General features: G+C 46.5%; 2 protein-coding genes and 1 long non-coding RNA gene across 4 annotated transcripts in view; 1 reads left to right on the top strand and 2 right to left on the bottom strand.

Annotated features, from left to right (window-relative positions):
* Positions 1–3,591, top strand: part of LOC118387061 (kelch-like protein 29) — a 435,230-nt gene extending 431,639 nt beyond the window's left edge. The window contains exon 15 of the mRNA XM_052523942.1: positions 2,627–3,591. Within this exon, the coding sequence (XP_052379902.1) occupies positions 2,627–2,810 (184 nt within the window). The 3' untranslated portion in view covers positions 2,811–3,591. The remainder of the gene's footprint in view (positions 1–2,626) is intronic.
* A 1,247-nt stretch (positions 3,592–4,838) lies between these two features.
* atad2b (ATPase family AAA domain containing 2B) overlaps positions 4,839–25,324 on the bottom strand; it is a 155,282-nt gene continuing 134,796 nt past the window's right edge. Inside the window, exons 27-28 of the mRNA XM_052523939.1 lie at positions 23,361–23,489; positions 4,839–7,827 (exon numbers count right to left, since the gene is read on the bottom strand). Of these exons, the coding sequence (XP_052379899.1) occupies positions 7,786–7,827; positions 23,361–23,489 (171 nt within the window). The 3' untranslated portion in view covers positions 4,839–7,785. The remainder of the gene's footprint in view (positions 7,828–23,360; positions 23,490–25,324) is intronic.
* Positions 8,682–15,286, bottom strand: LOC127931398 (uncharacterized). 2 transcript variants are annotated; one of them, XR_008140966.1, is made up of 4 exons: positions 15,206–15,286; positions 12,663–12,734; positions 9,273–9,308; positions 8,682–9,120 (listed from the first exon to the last, which is right to left on the bottom strand). It is a non-coding gene; the product is annotated as an uncharacterized LOC127931398 (long non-coding RNA). The 2 variants fall into 2 exon arrangements; XR_008140965.1 differs by having other exon boundaries at positions 12,663–12,770; positions 15,206–15,285.

Raw genomic sequence — 25,324 nt, 5'->3', positions numbered from 1 at the left:
GGTAAGGGATTAACATGAACCACTCACGACAGTTCTGCAGGTAAGGGATTAACATGAACCACTCACGACAGTTCTGCAGTTAAGGGATTAACGTGAACCACTCACGACAGTTCTGTAGGTAAGGGATTAACGTGAACCACTCACGACAGTTCTGTAGGTAAGGGATTAACATGAACCACTCACCACAGTTCTGCAGGTAAGGGATTAACATGAACCACTCACGACAGTTCTGTACAGTTCCACAGTTCTGCAGGTAAGGGATTAACATGAACCACTCACGACAGTTCTGCAGGTAAGGGATTAACATGAACCACTCACCACAGTTCTGCAGGTAGGGATTAACATGAACCACTCACGACAGTTCTGTAGGTAAGGGATTAACATGAACCACTCACGACAGTTCCAGGTAAGGGATTAACATGAACGACTCACGACAGTTCTGTAGGTAAGGGATTAACATGAACCACTCACCACAGTTCTGCAGGTAAGGGATTAACATGAACCACTCACGACAGTTCTGTAGGTAAGGGATTAACATGAACCACTCACCACAGTTCTGCAGGTAAGGGATTAACATGAACCACTCACGACAGTTCTGCAGTTAAGGGATTAACATGAACCACTCACGACAGTTCTGCAGGTAAGGATTAACATGAACCACTCACGACAGTTCTGCAGTTAAGGGATTAACGTGAACCACTCACGACAGTTCTGTAGGTAAGGGATTAACGTCTGACAGTTCTGTAGGTAAGGGATTAACATGAACCACTCACGACAGTTCTGCAGGTAAGGGATTAACATGAACCACTCACGACAGTTCTGTAGGTAAGGGATTAACATGAACCACTCACGACAGTTCTGCAGGTAAGGGATTAACATGAACCACTCACGACAGTTCTGCAGGTAAGGGATTAACATGAACCACTCACGACAGTTCTGCAGGTAAGGGATTAACATGAACCACTCACGACAGTTCTGCAGGTAAGGGATTAACATGAACCACTCACGACAGTTCTGCAGGTAAGGGATTAACATGAACCACTCACCACAGTTCTGCAGGTAAGGGATTAACATGAACCACTCACGACAGTTCTGTAGGTAAGGGATTAACATGAACCACTCACCACAGTTCTGCAGGTAAGGGATTAACATGAACCACTCACGACAGTTCTGTAGGTAAGGGATTAACATGAACCACTCACCACAGTTCTGCAGGTAAGGGATTAACATGAACCACTCACGACAGTTCTGTAGGTAAGGGATTAACATGAACCACCACTATACATGTTGAATTAGAAATGTCACCGGATCCACAGGAATCCTGCAGAAACACTTGAGTTGATTGATATCAGTCTACCAGGAGTCTGGATTTTTGTGACTGAAGTGAGATTCTAGTCCCAGTCTCAAATCCCCAACTCTGGCCTAGTGTATAGGACCCACCTGAGACAGGGACTCCTAAATACATTTAGGGAGCACTTCCATGCATATCTAAGTCTACCTGGTAAATGTACAACATCACACTGTCAGAATTCTTGATCAACTATTCCCCCACACAACAGCAGCTGCTTTCAGTTTATTGAATAAGACTGATGCTAGTTTAGTGATCACACAGACCGATGCACATACACTACACTCTAACTCAGCCAGCCCCATGCACCAGCAGTCATTATAAACTAATGTGGACACTTCATTTTTCCTTTTCCCTGGCCTTGTGGCTGAGTCCCTGGCTGAATTCTCCTTGTTTATCTTTAACAGCCCAGTTAGGCTTTAGCCAGCACTGTGTCCCATCTGGATCAGCTTTCCTTTTTCCTTCTGACTGGATTGACTCTTTATGTAATAATCTCATGGGTCCCTTCAGTGATTGTGTGTGTGTGTACCTTAATGTAAATAGAGATCGCGCCAGCCCCCAGTGAGATTACAAAACTGTAATCAGCTTACATGCAAAGTTTTAATCCTTCCTCCCTACACACAGTCCTCTGATTCTGTTCCTCACATCAAATGAGCCCATTTGAAAATATTTTTTTCATTCCTTTTTCTCCCTCTGCAAAGTTCATTATTATCTCTTGGAAAGCGATGTTATGTTGAGAGAATGTCAGTAATTTTCCTTCACAGCAACGGGTTGACTCTCATTGTCTGCCTTTCTCCATCTCTTAATGTTTAATGAATATTTCCGGCACGTTAGGCCAAACCTTGCTGTCTGAACACCATCTAGGGAAATGTAATTTACTGTTAATTACCTGAACATGGACAAGGAACACCATAACAAGAAATAAAATGTTTTCGCTTAAAGCTGAGATGGCGCCGCTGGTCAGCCCCAGGCACATTTGTTTTTGAAACGGGGCAGAGGAGCATCCTGCTAAGAGATCTTCATGGTGGCTATATACTGCTGTTCTATCACGTGTGAATGATGCTGCGGGGAATTAAACAATGTTCGTTGTTTGAGGTAACGTCTTTATGTTGCAAACTGACGTGGCAGTTTCACTGCTACGGATTCCATCTTTAATGTATGTGTTGTCATAGACACTAGATGTATCTCAATGGATTTATTCCGGGACATGTTTTGATCATGAATAACTTCATTAAAATGAACAACTTTGATCTATATTTTGTTTGTTTCTCTCTGCAGTGCGGTGATCCTGGATGGTAAGATCTATGCGACGGGGGGCATCGTGAGCAGCGAGGGTCCTGCACTGGGTAACATGGAGACCTTTGACCCCCTCACTAACAACTGGACGCTCCTCCAGTCGCTGCCCTGCCCTCTCTTCAGACATGGCTGTGTCGTCATCAAGAAGTACATCCAGAGTGGCTGAGACCGGTTTCTATTTGTCTCAGGGGGATGAATGAGTTTCCAGAAAGCTAGCCAATGTGGCAGTTTGTCTCTCTCTACCCAGACCACGGCACTCGTAGAACAGCAAAGTTCATTTAGTGAAACATAGATTTGACAATTATTGTTTCTTCTCTCTGCTGTGGACCTGGGTTGTTTAGAGAAAAAAGTGCCATGTTTGCTATGAAGCTTTTGGGAAACTCACCCCTGACCAGTCTGGTTGGGACAGGACACTGTGCAGCTTTTGGGGGTCAACCAGTCAGCACCGGACTATCCAACTACAACACCCCCAGGACTTGATGCCAGCATTGTTGTCTTAACACCCCCCCATGCAGAATGTAGACATCTTATCTTGAACCACTCTGCCATGTTAGGAGCTGGTGCCTAAGCTACTGTATGTATTATAAAGTATAGCTTAAAGGAATTTGTCTGGATTTTGGCATTTAGGCTCTTTATCTACATCCCCAGAATCAGATGAACTTGTGGATACCATGTTTCTGTGTCCAGTTTGATAACTAGCGTTAGCACCTCCAACTTCCTTCATACACGACACAGGATCTACAAGCTCATCTGACTCTGGGGAAGTAGATAAAGGATCTAATTGCCAAAATATCCCCTCATTATATTGGCACAGGGGTGCTCCTTGGTTTGTAGTTCCCAGCTTCTTGCTAACTAGTCTTTGGTTTGATTTTTAATTCTGTCCCTTCAATTGAACTTGAAAGGCCCTTTGTGTTCCTGACTCAAGTATATTAAAAGCCATCCCAGTCTTTGTTGTCACTTAGTGGTTTCTGTTACGGAGGTAAAAAGTATGAGGACATTCCGTAGTGGCGTAAGGACAGGAGAGATGCAGGGTTTTAGAAACAACTATGATGAGAAGGAGCAGCCTTGTTTTTCTCTGGATGTCCCCCCGGGTTTATAAGGACACATTGGATACTTGGTTTCTTTCTGGGCCAGAAAGATGACTTAACTGGCAGCACTGAAGGTAGGGTGGCCCTGCATCTTGACATCAGACACTCCAACGGGGCATTTCTCCTCCACGCAGCCAAAGCACAATAACCACCCGTGGCTCAAGGATCAAACTGTTTCACCTGCGCTACATAAATTGAAAGGCAAGGTTCATGGAGGCTGCATATGTCGGATCAATCGGAAATTTGTCGCGCAGTGCCTTCAAACTATTTATACCCCTTCACCTTTTCCACATATGGTATTGCGTGTAGAAGTGTTTACAAAATAAAAGCTGAAATGTCAAGTGTTCTGGAGTAAAAATGTGCAATTAGTGGTTAATTTGAATGGTTGTTTTTCATAAATTCTACGATAGAGAATTCTTAGACAAAATCCATTTTAATCCCACTACATAACAATGTGGAATAAGTCAAGGGATGTAAATACTTTCTGAAGGCAATTTATTTGTATATCATTGAGACCCACGAGCTCCGGTGTTGGGTGGGGGAGGGGGGCATTCTGTAAATACCGGGAGGAAATGTATATTTTAAAAGGTGATTCTGTATAAATGTTTTTAGAAAAGTGCTAGGTTGGACAAAAAAAAAATTGTATGTCTGTACCCAAAATAAAAAATACATATGGTTGAGTCATTGTTTGTGTGGAGTTGTCCAGCGATGTGCAAGCAACACCTTCAGTAAAACAGTTCTTTACAATTATCGGCTGATGGTGACTTGCTATCCAATCAACCTAATACCGGAAATCGCTGGGTTTGAATCCAGCCCTAGTCTTTTCTTACGAGGGCTCCATTCAATCTGGAGTGTAAATGTACATTTTGATTGAGCCAACATATCAGTGTTTACCGCTGTGGGAAACTTGCCTCTAAATTTCAATCATGCTGTGAAGATGAACTTCAGCGATACAGATTGAATCGAGACTAGTTACCTTAAAATCAATGTTTCAGTTTCAAAGCCAAAATGATAGTCGTTTGACAGGCATGTTCACTGCGGAAATGGAAGCACTGCACAATTTGCACCTTTATTCAAGTTTATCACAGCAGTTTATTTCAGAAATACAGTAAAGGTTTCATTTAAAATATAACACACTGAAGTAACACTTAAATGGGGAAAAGGATGTTCAATACACTAAAACCTCAAAGAAAAAATTAAACATGGTGATGCTACAGAAAAAAACATACTAAATGAATCCCAGATAAAATTAAGTTGTGATGGAGAATTGCGCGCATACTGGACTAAATCGTTTAATACCAGACAAAAATTGGTTGTTTGTCCAAACGAACATAACATTTTATTCCCCAATGCTGAAAAACTATTTTACTTGGTGGCCAAATTGAGTCCAACACACTATTGTATTTGAGGTAAAAATTCTGATGAGTCAACGTTAGCCTCGTCCAGTATGCCACAGTCCATAACCACTAAACAAGAAAAAAACAACATCACAATGGAATAAGTGTAGCCTGAAGAAACCTGAGACACCTGTCACCTCCTTTATGCTCCAAAACTGTCTACCTCGGCACTAAGATCAAATCACTGAGTAACAACTCTTCCCAATTTGTTAAATTTTCAAATATACAAAGACAGTTAATGGATATTAAGACAAACTTGTTGAATAATTATGTTAATAAATAAAAAAACGAAAGATGAGTCTGCAAACACGTCGAGATTGTGGTTAGATGGACAGAAGAATCGCAATAGCCTGTAAAATAGTGTAGTACGATCTGAAAGGAAAGCAATCTTAGGACGACTGTCTGCAGAACCGAAATATACAGTTTGACATTTGCTTGAACTTAAATGCTGTATGTTTTGTCTCGGCTCAAATGCAATAAAGACAACCAAACAAACTAGTGTTACCGCAGCAGTCACAGAACTTGTGCTGATGATCCAGTACCTTAGCAGTATGAGAGTTGCGACGATAGTTTGGAACATTGCCTAATACTGTGCACCCAGTAAACGGTTTGTCATAGCATTATAATAAATTAAGCTGAGGTAGCTTTGTTTCTCTCTCTGCAGTAGTCCAATGCTTAGGCCTCAAAATGCTAGTTTGCATATTCTTAAATTATTAACTTTTAAATCTTCACCCAGCGATCCAAGAGAAGGCAGAGGGGGAGTTGGGGGGGAGAGCATCAGGGGTTGGACCAGCATAAAGCAGGGCTTTACAACTCTCCAATCTTAGAGCTACTAGGATTTTGTTACAGCCCAATTGTGATCCAGATTGAAGACCAGGTTTATTTGGAACAAAAGCCTGTACACCTAGTAGTTCGCCAGGACCTGAGTTGAGTTAGAACCCTGGTGTTAAGAATGATTTGAATGAGAAAGGGTTGTCTGTTTGACCCAACGGCTGACTCTGGTCAAAACATGGACTTATCCATGGCCAAGGAAAGCCAAGAAGAAAAGCAAATGCATATATCTTTACCACAAGATGAACATGGATAGACCATAGCGGATTACAACCTTCCCACTACCTTCAGGCGTAGACAATCCAAAAACAAAATTAATTAAACAATATAATGCTGTTCTAACCTCAACAGAATGGCCTTGTTCATCATCAGAAGCTTCACAATCAATGCAATAACAACCCAAACATTGTTACCAACGTATCGTATAAAATTGGAAAACGTTAGGCGTAGTCGCACCTAATTGGGGAAAATTGGCACCACATTTTTTTACACCTCCATCCACATGAAAGTAATAAAATCCCTGCTGTCCCCCTTCCATCTGGGCAGGAAAAGACAGATCTGCTTTCCTACTGTGACTATCCTGAGTTTGGTACTGTAGAAGTGACCTCTGGTCCTAGGTCAGATATTATCCCCCACAAAAGGTTATAGTTGGGTGAACTGATCCTAGATCTGTGGTTAGTAAGGGGGAAATGCCGACATCGAACCCACTGCACTACACTTAACAGAGCAGTTGATAAAAAACATTCTTTCAGAAATATTAAAGTTCATTGGGGGTTAAATAAGGCACATGCTAGGCAGTGCAAACTACAAGTGTCCAATTATAATCGCTTCCAGTTAGTTTGGAGTGGATGGGAAATAAAAACTAGCAGGGCACAGCTTGTGTTGAAGAAAACGGAAAGTTCCAGACAGATGTGATTCAGCTACCACTGAAAAGCTAAAAAACAAAACGCTTCCTTAGTTTCTGTTGATTCATTCCAGTAACACGTTTTATTATCAAGGGGGATTTCATGTTTTTGTAATCAATTGATTCTAACCGCAGCCATATCTTTCTGTATCCATATGTAATGGATGTCTCTGATTCTGGGCCACCAGTGCAATATGAACTAACTGTATCGTCACGTTCAAAACATTTAATGGACATTGGGCGAAGGGTGGTTATTAGAGCCATATCAATCAAAAATCTATGGATTGATTAGAGCCAGATGCTAATCAAACCAGGCTGTTTGAATGACTCAGTATGATCTGTAAGCTGTTGTATCTATGAGATGACTGGCCTATGATGCTGATTCAGTACAGTACTGAGAGATGGGCTCGGCAATGGTAATGAAACAGGAGACTGCCTCAACCTCCTAGCTAACTGCACACACACTGCTGGTGACATCTGTGCCTGGGATTACCGTGTGTGTGTGTGTGTGTATAACTAAGCACACATGTAGTCTGTGTGTGTGCTCAGTTCAAAAGTAGGCCGTATTGAGATATGACATCACCCAATCTGTTTTGTTGGTCAGTTACTCCCCAGAGCCCCATGGATTAGGATAGCACCAGCGACACCCTTTTCATCATTCCTGTGTGCGCATGTCCATGAGTCCGTTTGGTTGTAGACTGGGTCTGGGTCCGACCAGGGTACCTGAGACTATAGCACCATAGAAATCTCCTCTTTTTCTCCTTGGTCTTTATTTTTCCTTGTTCTGTCGTTTACGTTAAGACCAGGGCTATGTATTTGCTCTGTGTGTAAGGACTTGGCCCAAAGGCTGGTCTCTGTCCCTCTCGCGTGTGTGTGTGTTCAGAGTCTAAATCAGGGTCAACCTGACTGTCTCGCCGAGTCTCACAGGAATGTAATGAAATTCTGGACTTTCCTCTCCATCTCCTGAAAAAAACAGAAAAACATACAGGTCAGAATATACATCTGTCTGAATCACATCTGTTACACATCTGTTACCACAAACCACAAGCTTACTAATAGGTGCTCAATGAATTCAAATGAGCCATGTTGGCACCAACAATTCAATTGCCCTGCTTTAACACCTGTGTGTGTATGTTATCATCTGCCCTGCTTTAACACCTGTGTGTGTATGTTATCATCTGCCCTGCTTTAACACCTGTGTGTGTGTGTATGTTATCATCTGCCCTGCTTTAACACCTGTGTGTGTGTATGTTATCATCTGCCCTGCTTTAACACCTGTGTGTGTGTGTATGTTATCGTCTGCCCTGCTTTAACACCTGTGTGTGTGTGTATGTTATCATCTGCCCTGCTTTAACACCTGTGTGTGTGTGTATGTTATCGTCTGCCCTGCTTTAACACCTGTGTGTGTGTGTATGTTATCGTCTGCCCTGCTTTAACACCTGTGTGTGTGTGTATGTTATCGTCTGCCCTGCTTTAACACCTGTGTGTGTGTATGTTATCGTCTGCCCTGCTTTTAACACCTGTGTACTGCTTTTAACACCTGTGTATGTTATCGTCTGCCCTGCTTTTAACACCTGTGTGTGTGTGTGTGCTATCGTCTGCCCTGCTTTTAACATCTGTGTGTGTGTTATCGTCTGCCCTGCTTTTAACACCTGTGTGTGTGTGTTATCATCTGCCCTGCTTTTAACACCTGTGTGTGTGTGTTATCATCTGCCCTGCTTTTAACACCTCTGTGTGTGTTATCGTCTGCCCTGCTTTTAAAACCTGTGTGTGTTATCGTCTGCCCTGCTTTTAACACCTGTGTGTGTGTGTTATCGTCTGCCCTGCTTTTAACACCTCTGTGTGTGTTATCGTCTGCCCTGCTTTTAAAACCTGTGTGTGTGTGTATGTTATCGTCTGCCCTGATTTTAACACCTGTGTGTGTGTGTGTTATCGTCTGCCCTGCTTTTAAAACCTGTGTGTGTGTGTGTTATCGTCTGCCCTGCTTTTAAAACCTGTGTGTGTGTGTGTTATCGTTTGCCCTGCTTTTAAAACCTGTGTGTGTGTGTGTTATCGTCTGCCATGCTTTTAACACCTGTGTGTGTGTGTGTATGTTATCGTCTGCCCTGCTTTTAACACCTGTGTATGTTATCGTCTGCCCTGCTTTTAACACCTGTGTATGTTATCGTCTGCCCTGCTTTTAACACCTGTGTATGTTATCGTCTGCCCTGCTTTTAACACCTGTGTGTATGTTATCGTCTGCCCTGCTTTTAACACCTGTGTGTGTGTTTTCGTCTGCCCTGCTTTTAACACCTGTGTGTGTGTGTGTTATCGTCTGCCCTGCTTTTAACACCTGTGTGTGTGTGTGTGTTATCGTCTGCCCTGCTTTTAACACGTGTGTGTGTTATCGTCTGCCCTGCTTTTAACACCTGTGTGTGTGTTATCGTTTGCCCTGCTTTTAAAACCTGTGTGTGTGTGTTATCGTCTGCCCTGATTTTAACACCTGTGTGTGTGTGTGTTATCATCTGCCCTGCTTTTAACACCTGTGTGTGTTATCGTCTGCCCTGCTTTTAACACTGTGTGTGTTATCGTCTGCCCTGCTTTTAACACCTGTGTGTGTGTTATCGTCTGCCCTGCTTTTAACACCTGTGTGTGTTATCGTCTGCCCTGCTTTTAACACCTGTGTGTGTGTTATCGTCTGCCCTGCTTTTAACACTGTGTGTGTTATCGTCTGCCCTGCTTTTAACACCTGTGTGTGTGTTATCGTCTGCCCTGCTTTTAACACCTGTGTGTGTGTGTGTGTGTGTGTTATCGTCTGCCCTGATTTTAACACCTGTGTGTATGTGTATGTTATCGTCTGCCCTGCTTTTAACACCTGTGTGTTTGTGTATGTTATCGTCTGCCCTGCTTTTAACACCTGTGTGTGTGTGTTATCGTCTGCCCTGCTTTTAACACCTGTGTGTGTGTTATCGTCTGCCCTGCTTTTAACACCTGTGTGTGTGTGTTATCGTCTGCCCTGCTTTTAACACCTGTGTGTGTGTTATCGTCTGCCCTGCTTTTAACACCTGTGTGTGTGTGTTATCGTCTGCCCTGCTTTTAACACCTGTGTGTGTGTTATCGTCTGCCCTGCTTTTAACACCTGTGTGTGTGTGTTATCGTCTGCCCTGCTTTTAACACCTGTGTGTGTGTGTTATCGTCTGCCCTGCTTTTAACACCTGTGTGTGTGTGTTATCGTCTGCCCTACTTTTAACACCTGTGTGTGTGTTATCGTCTGCCCTGCTTTTAACACCTGTGTGTGTGTTATCGTCTGCCCTGCTTTTAACACCTGTGTGTGTGTGTTATCGTCTGCCCTGCTATTAACACCTGTGTGTGTGTTATCATCTGCCCTGCTTTTAACACCTGTGTGTGTGTGTTATCGTCTGCCCTGCTTTTAACACCTGTGTGTGTGTTATCGTCTGCCCTGCTTTTAACACCTGTGTGTGTGTGTTATCGTCTGCCCTGCTTTTAACACCTGTGTGTGTGTTATCGTCTGCCCTGCTTTTAACACCTGTGTGTGTGTTATCGTCTGCCCTGCTTTTACACCTGTGTGTGTGTTATCGTCTGCCATGCTTTTAACACCTGTGTGTGTGTATGTTATCGTCTGCCCTGCTTTTAACACCTGTGTATGTTATCGTCTGCCCTGCTATTAACACCTGTGTATGTATGTGTGTGTTATCATCTGCCCTGCTTTTAACACCTGTGTGTGTGTGTTATCGTCTGCCCTACTTTTAACACCTGTGTGTGTGTTATCGTCTGCCCTGCTTTTAACACCTGTGTGTGTGTTATCGTCTGCCCTGCTTTTTTACACCTGTGTGTGTGTTATCGTCTGCCCTGCTTTTAACACCTGTGTCCGTGTATGTTATCGCCTGCCCTGCTTTTAACACCTGTGTGTGTGTGTTATCGTCTGCCCTGCTTTTAACACCTGTGTACTGCTTTTAACACCTGTGTATGTTATCGTCTGCCCTGCTTTTAACACCTGTTTGTGTGTTATCGTCTGCCCTGCTTTTAACACTGTGTGTGTGTGTGTGTTATCGTCTGCCCTGCTTTTAACACCTGTGTGTGTGTTATCGTCTGCCCTGCTTTTAACACCTGTGTGTGTGTGTTATCGTCTGCCCTGCTTTTAACACCTGTGTGTGTTATCGTCTGCCCTGCTTTTAACACCTGTGTGTGTTATCGTCTGCCCTGCTATTAACACCTGTGTGTGTGTTATCGTCTGCCCTGCTTTTAACACCTGTGTGTGTGTGTTATCGTCTGCCCTGCTTTTAACACCTGTGTGTGTGTTATCGTCTGCCCTGCTTTTAACACCTGTGTGTGTGTGTTATCGTCTGCCCTATTTTAACACCTGTGTGTGTGTTATCGTCTGCCCTGCTTTTAACACCTGTGTGTGTGTTATCGTCTGCCCTGCTTTTAACACCTGTGTGTGTGTTATCGTCTGCCCTGCTTTTAACACCTGTGTCCGTGTATGTTATCGCCTGCCCTGCTTTTAACACCTGTGTGTGTGTGTTATCGTCTGCCCTGCTTTTAACACCTGTGTACTGTGTATGTTATCGTCTGCCCTGCTTTTAACACCTGTGTGTGTGTGTTATCGTCTGCCCTGCTTTTAACACCTGTGTGTGTGTTATCGTCTGCCCTGCTTTTAACACCTGTGTGTGTGTGTGTTATCGTCTGCCCTGCTTTTAACACCTGTGTGTGTGTGTGTGTGTGTGTTATCGTCTGCCCTGCTTTTAACACCTGTGTGTGTGTGTGTTATCGTCTGCCCTGCTTTTAACACCTGTGTGTGTGTGTTATCATCTGCCCTGCTTTTAACACCTGTGTGTGTGTGTGTTATCGTCTGCCCTGCTTTTAACACCTGTGTGTGTGTGTTATCGTCTGCCCTGCTTTTAACACTGTGTGTGTTATCGTCTGCCCTGCTTTTAACACCTGTGTGTGTGTTATCGTCTGCCCTGCTTTTAACACCTGTGTGTGTGTTATCGTCTGCCCTGCTTTTTAACACCTGTGTGTGTGTTTATCGTCACCTGCTTTTAACACTGTGTGTGTTATCGTCTGCCCTGCTTTTAACACCTGTGTGTGTGTTATCGTCTGCCCTGCTTTTAACACCTGTGTGTGTGTGTGTGTGTGTGTGTTATCGTCTGCCCTGCTTTTAACACCTGTGTGTGTGTGTGTTATCGTCTGCCCTGCTTTTAACACCTGTGTGTGTGTGTGTTATCGTCTGCCATGCTTTTAACACCTGTGTGTGTGTATGTTATCGTCTGCCCTGCTTTTAACACCTGTGTATGTTATCGTCTGCCCTGCTTTTAACACCTGTGTATGTTATCGTCTGCCCTGCTTTTAACACCTGTGTATGTTATCGTCTGCCCTGCTTTTAACACCTGTGTGTGTGTTATCGTCTGCCCTGCTTTTAAAACCTGTGTGTGTGTGTTATCGTCTGCCCTCATTTTAACACCTGTGTGTGTGTGTGTGTTATCGTCTGCCCTGCTTTTAACACCTGTGTATGTTATCATCTGCCCTGCTTTTAACACCTGTGTGTGTGTTATCGTCTGCCCTGCTTTTAACACCTGTGTGTGTGTGTGTGTTATCGTCTGCCCTGCTTTTAACACCTGTGTGTGTGTTATCATCTGCCCTGCTTTTAACACCTGTGTGTGTGTGTTATCGTCTGCCCTGCTTTTAACACCTGTGTGTGTGTTATCGTCTGCCCTGCTTTTAACACCTGTGTGTGTGTTATCGTCTGCCCTGCTTTTAACACCTGTGTGTGTGTTATCGTCTGCCCTGCTTTTTTACACCTGTGTGTATGTTATCGTCTGCCCTGCTTTTAACACCTGTGTGTGTGTTATCGTCTGCCCTGCTTTTAACACCTGTGTGTGTGTTATCGTCTGCCCTGCTTTTAACACCTGTGTGCGTGTATGTTATCGTCTGCCCTGCTTTTAACACATGTGTGTGTGTTATCGTCTGCCCTGCTTTTAACACATGTGTGTGTGTTATCGTCTGCCCTGCTTTTAACACCTGTGTGTGTGTGTATGTTATCGTCTGCCCTGCTTTTAACACCTGTGTGTGTGTGTGTTATCGTCTGCCCTGCTTTTAACACATGTGTGTGTGTGTTATCATCTGCCCTGCTTTTAACACCTGTGTGTGTGTTATCATCTGCCCTGCTTTTAACACCTGTGTGTATGTGTATGTTATCGTCTGCCCTGCTTTTAACACCTGTGTGTGTGTGTATATGTTATCGTCTGCCCTGCTTTTAACACCTGTTTGTGTGTTATCATCTGCCCTGCTTTTAACACCTGTGTGTATGTGTATGTTATCGTCTGCCCTGCTTTTAACACCTGTGTGTGTGTTATCGTCTGCCCTGCTTTTAACACCTGTGTGTGTGTGTGTATGTTATCGTCTGCCCTGCTTTTAACACCTGTGTGTGTGTGTGTGTATGTGTGTGTGTGTGTGTGTTTGTGTGTGTGTGTGTGTGTGTGTTTTCGTCTGCCCTGCATTTAACACCTGTGTGTGTGTATGTTATCGTCTGCCCTGCTTTTAACACCTGCCCTGCTTTTAACACCTGTGTGTATGTGTATGTTATCGTCTGCCCTGCTTTTAACACCTGTGTGTGTGTGTGTGTATGTTATCGTCTGCCCTGCTTTTAACACCTGTGTGTGTGTTTTCGTCTGCCCTGCTTTTAACACCTGTGTGTGTGTGTTATCGTCTGCCCTGCTTTTAACACCTGTGTGTGTGTTCATGTCTGCCCTGCTTTTAACACCTGTGTGTGTGTGTATATGTTATCGTCTGCCCTGCTTTTAACACCTGTTTGTGTGTTATCATCTGCCCTGCTTTTAACACCTGTGTGTGTGTATGTTATCGTCTGCCCTGCTTTTAACACCTGTGTGTGTGTGTGTGTTATCGTCTGCCCTGCTTTTAACACCTGTGTCCGTGTATGTTATCGCCTGCCCTGCTTTTAACACCTGTGTGTGTGTGTTATCGTCTGCCCTGCTTTTAACACCTGTGTGTGTGTGTTATCGCCTGCCCTGCTTTTAACACCTGTGTGTGTGTGTTATCGTCTGCCCTGCTTTTAACACCTGTGTACTGCTTTTAACACCTGTGTATGTTATCGTCTGCCCTGCTTTTAACACCTGTGTGTGTGTTATCGTCTGCCCTGCTTTTAACACCTGTGTGTGTGTTATCGTCTGCCCTGCTTTTAACACCTGTGTGTGTGTATGTTATCGTCTGCCCTGCTTTTAACACCTGTGTGTGTGTGTGTGTGTGTGTGTGTTATCGTCTGCCCTGCTTTTAACACCTGTGTGTGTGTGTGTTATCGTCTGCCCTGCTTTTAACACCTGTGTGTGTGTGTTATCATCTGCCCTGCTTTTAACACCTGTGTGTGTGTGTGTTATCGTCTGCCCTGCTTTTAACACCTGTGTGTGTGTATGTTATCGTCTGCCCTGCTTTTAACACTGTGTGTGTTATCGTCTGCCCTGCTTTTAACACCTGTGTGTGTGTTATCGTCTGCCCTGCTTTTAACACCTGTGTGTGTGTTATCGTCTGCCCTGCTTTTAACACCTGTGTGTGTGTTATCGTCTGCCCTGCTTTTAACACTGTGTGTGTTATCGTCTGCCCTGCTTTTAACACCTGTGTGTGTGTTATCGTCTGCCCTGCTTTTAACACCTGTGTGTGTGTGTGTGTGTGTGTTATCGTCTGCCCTGCTTTTAACACCTGTGTGTGTGTGTGTTATCGTCTGCCATGCTTTTAACACCTGTGTGTGTGTATGTTATCGTCTGCCCTGCTTTTAACACCTGTGTATGTTATCGTCTGCCCTGCTTTTAACACCTGTGTATGTTATCGTCTGCCCTGCTTTTAACACCTGTGTATGTTATCGTCTGCCCTGCTTTTAACACCTGTGTGTATGTGTATGTTATCGTCTGCCCTGCTTTTAACACCTGTGTGTGTGTTAACATCTGCCCTGCTTTTAAAACCTGTGTGTGTGTGTTATCGTCTGCCCTCATTTTAACACCTGTGTGTGTGTGTGTGTTATCGTCTGCCCTGCTTTTAACACCTGTGTATGTTATCATCTGCCCTGCTTTTAACACCTGTGTGTGTGTTATCGTCTGCCCTGCTTTTAACACCTGTGTGTTGTGTGTGTGTTATCGTCTGCCCTGCTTTTAACACCTGTGTGTGTGTTATCATCTGCCCTGCTTTTAACACCTGTGTGTGTGTTATCGTCTGCCCTGCTTTTAACACCTGTGTGTGTGTTATCGTCTGCCCTGCTTTTAACACCTGTGTGTGTGTTATCGTCTGCCCTGCTTTTAACACCTGTGTGTGTTATCGTCTGCCCTGCTTTTTACACCTGTGTGTATGTTATCGTCTGCCCTGCTTTTAACACCTGTGTGTGTGTTATCGTCTGCCCTGCTTTTAACACCTGTGTGTGTATGTTATCGTCTGCCCTGCTTTTAACACATGTGTGTATGTTATCGTCTGCCCTGCTTTTAACACATGTGTGTGTGTTATCATCTGCCCTGCTTTTAACACCTGTATGTATGTGTGTGTTATCATCTGCCCTGCTTTTAACACCTGTGTGTATGTGTGTTATCGTCTGCCCTGCTTTTAACACCTGTGTGTGTGTGTGTGTCATCGTCTGCCCTGCTTTTAACACATGTGTGTGTGTGTTATCATCTGCCCTGCTTTTAACACCTGTGTGTGTGTTATCATCTGCCCTGCTTTTAACACCTGTGTGTATGTGTATGTTATCGTCTGCCCTGCTTTTAACACCTGTGTGTGTGTGTATATGTTATCGTCTGCCCTGCTTTTAACACCTGTTTGTGTGTTATCATCTGCCCTGCTTTTAACACCTGTGTGTATGTGTATGTTATCGTCTGCCCTGCTTTTAACACCTGTGTGTGTGTGTGTGTGTGTTATCGTCTGCCCTGCTTTTAACACCTGTGTGTGTGTTATCGTCTGCCCTGCTTTTAACACCTGTGTGTGTGTGTGTGTGTGTGTGTGTGTGTGTGTGTGTGTGTGTGTGTGTGTGTTTTCGTCTGCCCTGCATTTAACACCTGTGTGTGTGTATGTTATCGTCTGCCCTGCTTTTAACACATGTATGTTATCGTCTGCCCTGCTTTTAACACCTGTGTGTATGTGTATGTTATCGTCTGCCCTGCTTTTAACACCTGTGTGTGTGTGTGTGTATGTTATCGTCTGCCCTGCTTTTAACACCTGTGTGTGTGTTTTCGTCTGCCCTGCTTTTAACACCTGTGTGTGTGTGTTATCGTCTGCCCTGCTTTTAACACCTGTGTGTGTGTTCATGTCTGCCCTGCTTTTAACACCTGTGTGTGTGTTATCGTCTGCCCTGCTTTTAACACCTGTGTGTGTGTTATCGTCTGCCCTGCTTTTAACACCTGTGTGTATGTGTATGTTATCGTCTGCCCTGCTTTTAACACCTGTGTGTGTGTGTGTGTGTGTTATCGTCTGCCCTGCTTTTAACACCTGTTTGTGTGTTATCGTCTGCCCTGCTTTTAACACCTGTGTGTGTGTGTGTGTGTGTGTGTGTGTGTGTGTGTGTGTGTTGTGTGTGTGTGTGTGTGTGTGTGTGTGTGTGTGTGTGTGTGTGTGTGTGTGTGTGTTTTCGTCTGCCCTGCATTTAACACCTGTGTGTGTGTTGCTATCGTCTGCCCTGCTTTTAACACATGTATGTTATCGTCTGCCCTGCTTTTAACACCTGTGTGTGTGTTATCGTCTGCCCTGCTTTTAACACCTGTGTGTGTGTGTGTGTATGTTATCGTCTGCCCTGCTTTTAACACCTGTGTGTGTGTTTTCGTCTGCCCTGCTTTTAACACCTGTGTGTGTGTGTTATCGTCTGCCCTGCTTTTAACACCTGTGTGTGTGTTCATGTCTGCCCTGCTTTTAACACCTGTGTGTGTGTTATCGTCTGCCCTGCTTTTAACACCTGTGTGTGTGTTATCATCTGCCCTGCTTTTAACACCTGTGTGTGTGTGTATGTTATCGTCTGCCCTGCTTTTAACACCTGTGTGTGTGTGTGTGTGTGTGTGTGTGTGTGTGTGTGTGTGTGTGTTTTCATCTGCCCTGCTTTTAACACCTGTGTGTGTGTGTATGTTATCGTCTGCCCTGCTTTTAACACGTGTATGTTATCGTCTGCCCTGCTTTTAACACCTGTGTGTGTGTTATCGTCTGCCCTGCTTTTAACACCTGTGTGTGTGTTATCATCTGCCCTGCTTTTAACACCTGTGTGCGTGTGCGTGTGTGTGTTATCGGTTGCCCTGCTTTTAACACCTTCTGGCCCTGAGGTGTTAGATAGATGCGGCTTACATTCCTCACACCCAGTCACTGTGAAACCTTCCGTTTGCTCGCGTACTCCCTTAAAAAGACCTACGCTTGAAAAGCATAGATCTGTTTGTCCATCTTGAGACGCAGTAGCCAGAAGACACTTCCTCAAAATAGTCAGAAATCAGTCATTTAACTTTGACGTTTTTGCAGAGAATTTAGTATCTCTGAAATGAAAAAAATGCTTAAATTATTTGTTTCTCGTTGAATGACAAACATTTTATTGAAGAGTCCCTACTTCTGATCGATCACTAACCAACTGGTGTGGAATTCAGCTTGCCTCGGGGAAAAAAACTTCAAATGTGACCAAAGTGTTTTGGATGGGAACCATGCGGATGCCAGAGACAAACACCTCAAAACACACTAAAGACTAAGAGCCACACACTGACAGGTTGACCTTCCGTAGCATACAGACTGAACTGAATAGGCCAACAGATTCTCACTAACCATGACCAACAGCTCTGAAACACACCTTAGGTTGACGATGGCATCAACTTGATATCAATGCGCCATGTGCACTCTCTACACTCAAATCTCCACTTTCCTCTCCAGAAATGTAAAACATGAGCACTGGTCTCAAACAATCTCTCAAGCCCACATGCTAGTGAGTAGCCAGCAAATCTTATATTTCAAGTTTAGCCAACTTGAATCTATTCTGTCAGTCTCCAACTGTTTGAACAGCAGGCTGGCCTTTACACTGTGTTCAGATGTTGAAATAAAATGGTCTACCTTATTTCTCATACAATAGTTTTTGATGCTCAACGCACATTTCTAAAACACACACTAGACAACTAGTATGACAGTCTGTGGCTAAACTGCTGCTAGCGGTCCGACAACATCATGCATGACAGAAACTGAGTATTTACACAGTCAATGTTCATTGATACTCCCATTTTAGTAGGGTCTGTTCTAAATGTTGGAAGTAGATACACTAAAAGGGTATCATTAGAAAGGTCGTTATCCTCCATTGCAGTAAAATATTGTCTGAATGTGTTTTGGTGTCCATATGTGTGTCCATTCTGTTGGATCAAATCTCAAATGCAAATTGTGTGTTGAAACCGCTTATCAAGAGAGGAAGATGTGATCTTTCATCTTTGTTGTTATGAGTGGCAGGGGGAGGAGCTTGGTGTGTGTGTGTGTGTGTGTGTGTGTGTGTGTGGGGGGGGGTGAGAGAGACACAGAGCACCACTTCATATTGTCAAGCATGGTGGTGACTGCATCATGGGTATGGTTTACATTAGCAAGGACTAGGGAGTTTTTTTTAGGATAAAAATAAATGGAATAGAGCAATCCTAGAGGAAAACCTGGTTGTCTACATTCCAACAGACAGAAAAATGCACCTTTCAGCTCAAAAATAACCTAAAAGCCAAATCTACACTGGAGTTGCTTACCAAGATGACATTGAATGTTCCTGAGTGGCCTCGTTTCAGTTTTGACTTAAATGGCTGTCAAGCAAGGATCAACAACCAACTTGACAAAGGTTAAATCATTTTTAAAATAATACATTGGCAAACATTGTACAATCCAGGTGTGGAAAGAGCTTAGAGACTTACCCAGGTGATTCTAACATGTATTGACTCTAATGAAGATGCGTATATGTTTTATTTTTCATTTAAAACTCCCCCCACCCCACTTTGACAAAGTAGTGTGTGTGTGGATCATTGGCAAAAAGGACAAGTAAAAAATACATTTGAATCCCACTTTGTAACATAAAATGCGTAAAAAGTCGTGGGGTGTGAATACTTTCTCACGGCACTGTGTAGCGGCGTGTCTGTAAGCGGCGTGTCTGTAAGCGGCGTGTCTGTAGCGGCGTGTCTGTAGCGGCGTGTCTGTAGCGGCGTGTCTGTAGCGGGGTGTCTGTAAGCGGCGTGTCTGTAGCGGCGTGTCTGTAAGCGGCGTGTCTGTAAGCGGCGTGTCTGTAAGCGGCGTGTCTGTAAGCGGCGTGTCTGTAAGCGGCGTGTCTGTAAGCGGCGTGTCTGTAGCGGCGTGTCTGTAAGCGGCGTGTCTGTAAGCGGCGTGTCTGTAGCGGCGTGTCTGTAGCGGCGTGTCTGTAAGCGGCGTGTCTGTAGCGGCGTGTCTGTAAGCGGCGTGTCTGTAAGCGGCGTGTCTGTAAGTGTCTGTGTGCGGAGTGTCTGTAAGCGGCGTGTCTGTAAGCGGAGCGTGTCTGTAAGCGGGGTGTCTGTAGCGGAGTGTCTGTAGCGGCGTGTCTGTAGCGGCGTGTCTGTAGCGGCGTGTCTGTAAGCGGCGTGTCTGTAGCGGCGTGTCTGTAAGCGGCGTGTCTGTAAGCGGCGTGTCTGTAAGCGGCGTGTCTGTAAGCGGCGTGTCTGTAAGCGGCGTGTCTGTAAGCGTGTCGCGGCGTGTCTGTAGCGGCGTGTCTGTAAGCGTGTCTGAGTGTCTGTAGCGGCGTGTCTGTAAGCGGCGTGTCTGTAAGCGGCGTGTCTGTAAGCGGCGTGTCTGTAAGCTGGCGTGTCTGTAGCGGCGTGTCTGTAGCGGCGTGTCTGTAGCGGCGTGTCTGTAGCGGCGTGTCTGTAAGCGGCGTGTCTGTAAGCGGCGTGTCTGTAAGCGGCGTGTCTGTAGCGGCGTGTCTGTAAGCGGCGTGTCTGGAGCGGCGTGTCTGTAAGCGGCGTGTCTGTAGCGGCGTGTCTGTAGCGGAGTGTCTGTAAGCGGCGTGTCTGTGGCGGCGTGTCTGTAAGCGGCGTGTCTGTAAGCGGCGTGTCTGTAAGCGGCGTGTCTGTAGCGGAGTGTCTGTAAGCGGAGTGTCTGTAAGCGGCGTGTCTGTAGCGGCGTGTCTGTAAGCGGCGTGTCTGTAGCGGCGTCTGTAAGCGGCGCGTCTGTAAGCGGCGCGTCTGTAAGCGGAGTGTCTGTAAGCGGCGTGTCTGTAAGCGGCGTGTCTGTAGCGGCGTGTCTGTAAGCGGCGTGTCTGTAAGCGGCGTGTCTGTAGCGGCGTGTCTGTAGCGGCGTGTCTGTAGCGGAGTGTCTGTAAGCGGCGTGTCTGTAGCGGCGTGTCTGTAAGCGGCGTGTCTGTAGCGGCGTGTCTGTAGCGGCGTGTCTGTAAGCGGCGTGTCTGTAAGCGGCGTGTCTGTAAGCGGCGTGTCTGTAAGCGGCGTGTCTGTAAGCGGCGTGTCTGTAAGCGGAGTGTCTGTAAGCGGAGTGTCTGTAAGCGGCGTGTCTGTAGCGGCGTGTCTGTAGCGGCGTGTCTGTAGCGGCGTGTCTGTAAGCGGCGTGTCTGTAGCGGCGTGTCTGTAGCGGCGTGTCTGTAAGCGGCGTGTCTGTAAGCGGCGTGTCTGTAAGCGGCGCGTCTGTAAGCGGCGGGTCTGTAAGCGGCGCGTCTGTAGCGGCGCGTCTGTAAGCGGCGCGTCTGTAGCGGCGTGTCTGTAGCTGTGTCTGTAGCGGCGTGTCTGTAGCGGCGTGTCTGTAAGCGGAGTGTCTGTAGCGGCGTGTCTGTAGCTGTGTCTGTAAGCGGCGTGTCTGTAAGCGGCGTGTCTGTAGCGGCGTGTCTGTAAGCGGCGTGTCTGTAAGCGGCGTGTCTGTAAGCGGAGTGTCTGTAAGCGGCGTGTCTGTAGCGGCGTGTCTGTAGCGGCGTGTCTGTAAGCGGCGTGTCTGTAGCGGCGTGTCTGTAAGCGGCGTGTCTGTAAGCGGCGTGTCTGTAGCGGCGTGTCTGTAAGTCGGAGCGGCGTGTCTGTAGCGGCGTGTCTGTAGCCGGCGTGTCTGTAGCGGCGTGTCTGTAAGCGGCGTGTCTGTAAGCGGCGTGTCTGTAAGCGGCGTGTCTGTAAGCGGCGTGTCTGTAAGCGGCGTGTCTGTAGCGGCGTGTCTGTAAGCGGCGTGTCTGTAAGCGGCGTGTCTGTAAGCGGCGTGTCTGTAAGCGGCGTGTCTGTAGCGGCGTGTCTGTAAGCGGCGTGTCTGTAAGCGGCGTGTCTGTAAGCGGCGTGTCTGTAAGCGGCGTGTCTGTAGCGGCGTGTCTGTAAGCGGCGTGTCTGTAGCGGCGTGTCTGTAAGCGGCGTGTCTGTGCGTGTCTGTAGCGGCGTGTCTGTAAGCGGCGCGTCTGTAGCGGCGTGTCTGTAGCTGTGTCTGTAGCGGCGTGTCTGTAAGCGGCGTGTCTGTAAGCGGCGTGTCTGTAGCGGCGTGTCTGTAGCGGCGTGTCTGTAAGCGGCGTGTCTGTAGCGGCGTGTCTGTAGCTGTGTCTGTAAGCGGCGTGTCTGTAGCGGCGTGTCTGTAGCGGCGCGTCTGTAGCGGCGCGTCTGTAGCGGCGCGTCTGTAAGCGGCGTGTCTGTAGCGGCGTGTCTGTAGCTGTGTCTGTAAGCGGCGTGTCTGTAGCGGCGTGTCTGTAGCGGCGTGTCTGTAGCGGCGTGTCTGTAGCGGCGTGTCTGTAAGCGGCGTGTCTGTAAGCGGCGTGTCTGTAAGCGGCGTGTCTGTAGCGGCGTGTCTGTAGCGGCGTGTCTGTAAGCGGCGTGTCTGTAGCGGCGTGTCTGTAAGCGGCGTGTCTGTAGCGGCGTGTCTGTAGCGGCGTGTCTGTAGCGGCGTGTCTGTAGCGGGGTGTCTGTAGCGGCGTGTCTGTAGCGGCGTGTCTGTAGCGGCGTGTCTGTAGCGGCGTGTCTGTAGCGGCGTGTCTGTAGCGGCGTGTCTGTAGCGGCGTGTCTGTAGCGGCGTGTCTGTAAGCGGCGTGTCTGTAGCGGCGTGTCTGTAGCGGCGTGTCTGTAAGCGGCGTGTCTGTAGCGGCGTGTCTGTAGCGGCGTGTCTGTAAGCGGCGTGTCTGTAAGCGGCGTGTCTGTAGCGGCGTGTCTGTAAGCGGCGTGTCTGTAGCGGCAGTGTCTGTAAGCGGCGTGTCTGTAGCGGAGTGTCTGTAGCGGCGTGTCTGTAAGCGGCGTGTCTGTAGCGGAGTGTCTGTAAGCGGCGTGTCTGTAGCGGCGTGTCTGTAAGCGGCGTGTCTGTAGCGGCGTGTCTGTAGCGGCGTGTCTGTAAGCGGAGTGTCTGTAAGCGGCGTGTCTGTAAGCGGCGTGTCTGTAAGCGTCTGGAGCGGCGTGTCTGTAAGCGGCGTGTCTGTAAGCGGCGTGTCTGTAAGCGGCGTGTCTGTAGCGGAGTGTCTGTAGCGGCGTGTCTGTAAGCGGCGTGTCTAGCGGCGTGTCTGTAGCGGCGTGTCTGTAGCGGCGTGTCTGTAAGCGGCGTGTCTGTAAGCGGAGTGTCTGTAAGCGGCGTGTCTGTAGCGGCGTGTCTGTAAGCGGCGTGTCTGTAGCGGAGTGTCTGTAAGCGGCGTGTCTGTAGCGGCGTGTCTGTAGCGGCGTGTCTGTAGCGGCGTGTCTGTAAGCGGAGCGTCTGTAAGTGGCGTGTCTGTAAGCGGCGTGTCTGTAAGGGGCGTGTCTGTAGCGGCGTGTCTGTAGCGGCGTGTCTGTAAGGGGCGTGTCTGTAGCGGCGTGTCTGTAGCGGCGTGTCTGTAAGCGGCGTGTCTGTAAGCGGCGTGTCTGTAGCGGCGTGTCTGTAAGCGGCGTGTCTGTAGCGCAGTGTCTGTAAGCGGCGTGTCTGTAGCGGAGTGTCTGTAAGCGGCGTGTCTGTAAGCGGCGTGTCTGTAGCGGAGTGTCTGTAAGCGGCGTGTCTGTAGCGGAGTGTCTGTAAGCGGCGTGTCTGTAGCGGCGTGTCTGTAAGCGGCGTGTCTGTAAGCGGAGTGTCTGTAAGCGGCGTGTCTGTAGCGGAGTGTCTGTAAGCGGCGTGTCTGTAAGCGGAGTGTCTGTAGCGGCGTGTCTGTAGCGGCGTGTCTGTGCGGCGTGTCTGTAGCGGCGTGTCTGTAGCGGCGTGTCTGTAGCGGCGTGTCTGTAGCGGCGTGTCTGTAAGCGGCGTGTCTGTAAGCGGCGTGTCTGTAAGTGGCGTGTCTGTAAGCGGCGTGTCTGTAGCGGCGTGTCTGTAAGTGGCGTGTCTGTAGCGGCGTGTCTGTAAGCGGCGTGTCTGTGTCTGTAGCGGCGTGTCTGTAGTGGCGTGTCTGTAAGCGGCGTGTCTGTAAGCGGCGCGTCTGTAAGCGCGCGTCTGTAAGCGGCGCGTCTGTAAGCGGCGTGGCGCGTCTAAGCGCGCGTCTGTAAGCGGCGTGTCTGTAAGCGGCGTGTCTGTAAGCGGCGTGTCTGTAGCGGTGTGTCTGTAAGCGACGTGTCTGTAGTGGCATGCGTGTGTGTTTGTCTAACCTCCAGTAGCAGTGTCTTGTCGTAGTCCAGGCGGTGTTGGTAGATGCACTGACTGAGGAGAGAGAAGAGTCTCTCTAAACGCTCCACGCTGTAGCCTTCACTCCTCTGTACCACTGTGTCCAAGAGGGCCTGGGAGAGGAGAACACACACCTTATATACACACTAGAAGTTGACCGATTAATTAGGGCTGATTTCAAGTTTTCATAACAATCGGAGATCGGTATTTTTGGACGAGAATTATTATTTTATTTTTTTACACCTTTATTTAATCTTTATTTAACTAGGCAAGTCAGTTAAGAACACATTCTTATTTTCAATGACGGCCAAGGAACGGTGGGTTTAACTACCTGGTTCAGCGGCAGAACAACAGATTTTTACCTTGTCAGCTTGGGGGATTCAATCTTGCAACCTTACAGTTAACTAGTCCAATGCAATAACGACCTGCCTCTCATTGCACTCCAAAGGAGACTGCCTGTTACGCGAATGCAGTAACCAAGGTAAGTTGCTAGCTAGCATTAAACTTATCTTATAAAAAACAATCAATCAATCATAATCACTAGTTGATGGTTGATGATATTACTAGTTTATCTAACGTATCCTGCGTTGCAAATATAATCTGACTGAGCGGTGGTAGGCAGCAGCAGGCTCGTAAGCATTCATTCAAACAGCACTTTCGTGCGTTTTGCCAGGAGCTCTTCATTGTGCGTCAAGCCTATCAACTCCCGAGATTAGGCTGGTGTAACCGATGTGAAATGGTTAGCGGGGTGCACGCAAATAACGTTTCAAACGTCACTCGCTCTGAGACTTGGAGTAGTTGTTCCCCTTGCTCTGCATGGGTAACGCTGCTTCAAGGGTGGCTGTTGTCGATGTGTTCCTGGTTTGAGCCCAGGTAGAGGCGAGGAGAGGTATGGAAGCTATACTGTTACACTTGCAATACTAAAGTGCCTATAAGAACATCCAATAGTCAAAGGTTAATGAAATACAAATGGTATAGAGGGAAATAGTCCTATAATTCTATAATAACTACAACCTAAAACTTCTTACCTGGGAATATTGAAGTCTCATGTTAAAAGGAACCACCAGCTTTCATATGTTCTCATGTTCTGAGCAAGGAACTTAAACGTTAGCTTTCTTACATGGCACATATTGCACTTTTACTTTCTTCTCCAACACTTCGTTTTTGCATTATTTACTTTTTTTATTTTATTTTTATTTTACCTTTATTTAACCAGGCAAGAACACATTCTTATTTTCAATGACGGCCTGGGAACAGTGGGTTAACCTGCCTGTTGTCAGCTCGGGGGTTTGAACTCGCAACCTTCCGGTTACTAGTCCAACGCTCTAACCACTAGGCTACGCTGCCGCTTGATGTATTATATTAAGTTAAAATAAGTGTTCATTCAGTATTGTTGTAATTGTCATTATTACAAATACATTTTTTAAAAATTGTCCGATTAATCTGTATCGGCTTTTTTGGTCCTCCAATAATCGGTATCGGCGTTAAATCATAAAATTGGTCGACCTCTACCTTATACACACACATTATACACATCAGAAAGGACAAGCTGCCTTAGACAACACATTCACGCCATAGACATGAAAAATCATGTTCACACACAAGTAGAATACAAGTAGAATATTTAATGCAACAGGGAACATGCTCACATCCCCTGCATTCACATTACAAGCACAACTCTCACACAAACACACAAATGGAGGTCAGCTATATTCAAAAGCAATTAAGATCAGAGGGACAGCTAATTACAGCAAATCATAATTAGCTCAGTGTTTACTTTTCTTTGCTTCTTTAATTAAAACACTCAGGACAGTGAAAGACCCTTTCAATTGACCTGCTTCGTCTCAGCTTGCCACAGTGTCTGTATGTGTGTGCTCATCAAAATGCATAGACTGAAATAGCAAATCATCACACAGCGACTAGATTTACAGTCATTAGACGCCAGGCA

Source organism: Oncorhynchus keta, chromosome 8, assembly GCF_023373465.1.
Source record: "Oncorhynchus keta strain PuntledgeMale-10-30-2019 chromosome 8, Oket_V2, whole genome shotgun sequence".
Taxonomy (NCBI): Eukaryota; Metazoa; Chordata; class Actinopteri; order Salmoniformes; family Salmonidae; genus Oncorhynchus; species Oncorhynchus keta.
The sequence above is the reverse complement of the archived record's forward strand: the minus strand, read 5'-3'. Positions and strand labels throughout refer to the sequence as shown.